Here is a 1,239-nt window from a genome sequence, read left to right as displayed (position 1 = left end):
GCGGTTTCTGGGACCCGGACCTACCTCTGCTCTCGCCGCAGGCTACGGCCCGGGGACCGCAGGCACAGAGCGACGCGGACCACGCCTGCAGCAAGTCGCTTCGTCCCCCGTCCCGCCTCCCGCTTCGGCCCCTCCCCGTCCACAAGACGGGCAGACCCTAGGACACCGAGGAGACAGCAGTCACCCGCGGGCAAGCTCACTGCTCCCTAGCGACACCTCTGTTCTCTCCTCTTTCCTCCAGGTGGCCCGGCGGTGGACAGAGGCAGGCCGGGCCGGCCCCTGCCACGTGCTCTCAGCATGCGACGCACCCAGCATGCCGGCCACAAAGCCTAAAGTCGAGGGGAGGCAGGAGCCCCACGCTGCAGGCTCCAACCACCTTCCTGGGCCTGTGCCCCCGGGGGACGCTGGTGCGGGGTCGGCCGGTGACAACAGGACGTGCTTTGCTCTAAAACACCACTTGTCTGCGAGAACTAATGAGACCTCAGTGACCTTGAAAGCACGGCACCCCCAAATCCACGAGTACTGATAGGGAGGAACGAATTTAAACCCGGGACCGCGCACTGTGCTGGGCGCTGGTGCAGGGGGGATGCTGAGCCCTGGGCGGCGCCCCCGGGCAGCACGGGTCTGAGTGCGGCCCGGAGAGCCCGGTCTTCTACACGCCGACCGCGCGAGGCGTGCTGGCAGGCCCCAGCGGCCGTCAGGCTGTCCCGTCTGGGGAGCCGGAAGTCACCCGTGGGGCTCCGACTGCACGGTGCCCCTGACGCCACGTTGTCCGGGGTCGCCTGTGCTGCCCTCCCCCCATGCCTGTCTGCGGAGGAGGAGAGAATGGCCTGAAGCGAGGACAGGCCGGGGGCAGGACCAACAGAACCCCGACCTGGGCGCTGCTCGTCACGCCGAAAGGGACCGGCTGGCAGCTGTGCCCGTTCTGGAAAGGGGACCTGGCACGGGATGGATGGGCCGCCTGCCGCAGGGCCCGCTGTCAGCCAGCGCCACCCGCGACGCGGCAGGGGCCCCACAGTGCCGCCTACGAAGCACACCTGCCCGAACCCGGCCCCGGATCCAAGTCCCCTCCAATCCTTTCGCGTAACTAACGTTTTCCAGAAACACAGGAAGGACACAGAGGAGGAGCACGGCGACAGGATGCGGAACATCCCGCGGCACCACCGACCTGGCCTGGCCAACGCGTAAACGGTGGATAAACGCAAGGGGTCGGGGGCGACTGTCACCCGTGAAAAAGCC

At 67.9% G+C, this 1,239-nt stretch overlaps 1 protein-coding gene across 1 annotated transcript in view; it reads right to left on the bottom strand.

The window, feature by feature from the left end:
* LOC105304827 (myotubularin-related protein 10) overlaps positions 1 to 1,239 on the bottom strand; it is a 60,774-nt gene that overhangs the window by 2,327 nt on the left and 57,208 nt on the right. The window contains exons 13-14 of the mRNA XM_023522695.1: positions 1,038 to 1,173; positions 25 to 157 (exon numbers count right to left, since the gene is read on the bottom strand). Of these exons, the coding sequence (XP_023378463.1) occupies positions 25 to 157; positions 1,038 to 1,173 (269 nt within the window). The remainder of the gene's footprint in view (positions 1 to 24; positions 158 to 1,037; positions 1,174 to 1,239) is intronic.

The sequence above is a fragment of the Pteropus vampyrus genome, unplaced genomic scaffold (assembly GCF_000151845.1).
Source record: "Pteropus vampyrus isolate Shadow unplaced genomic scaffold, Pvam_2.0 Scaffold355, whole genome shotgun sequence".
NCBI classification, from domain to species: domain Eukaryota; kingdom Metazoa; phylum Chordata; class Mammalia; order Chiroptera; family Pteropodidae; genus Pteropus; species Pteropus vampyrus.
The sequence above is the reverse complement of the archived record's forward strand: the minus strand, read 5'-3'. Positions and strand labels throughout refer to the sequence as shown.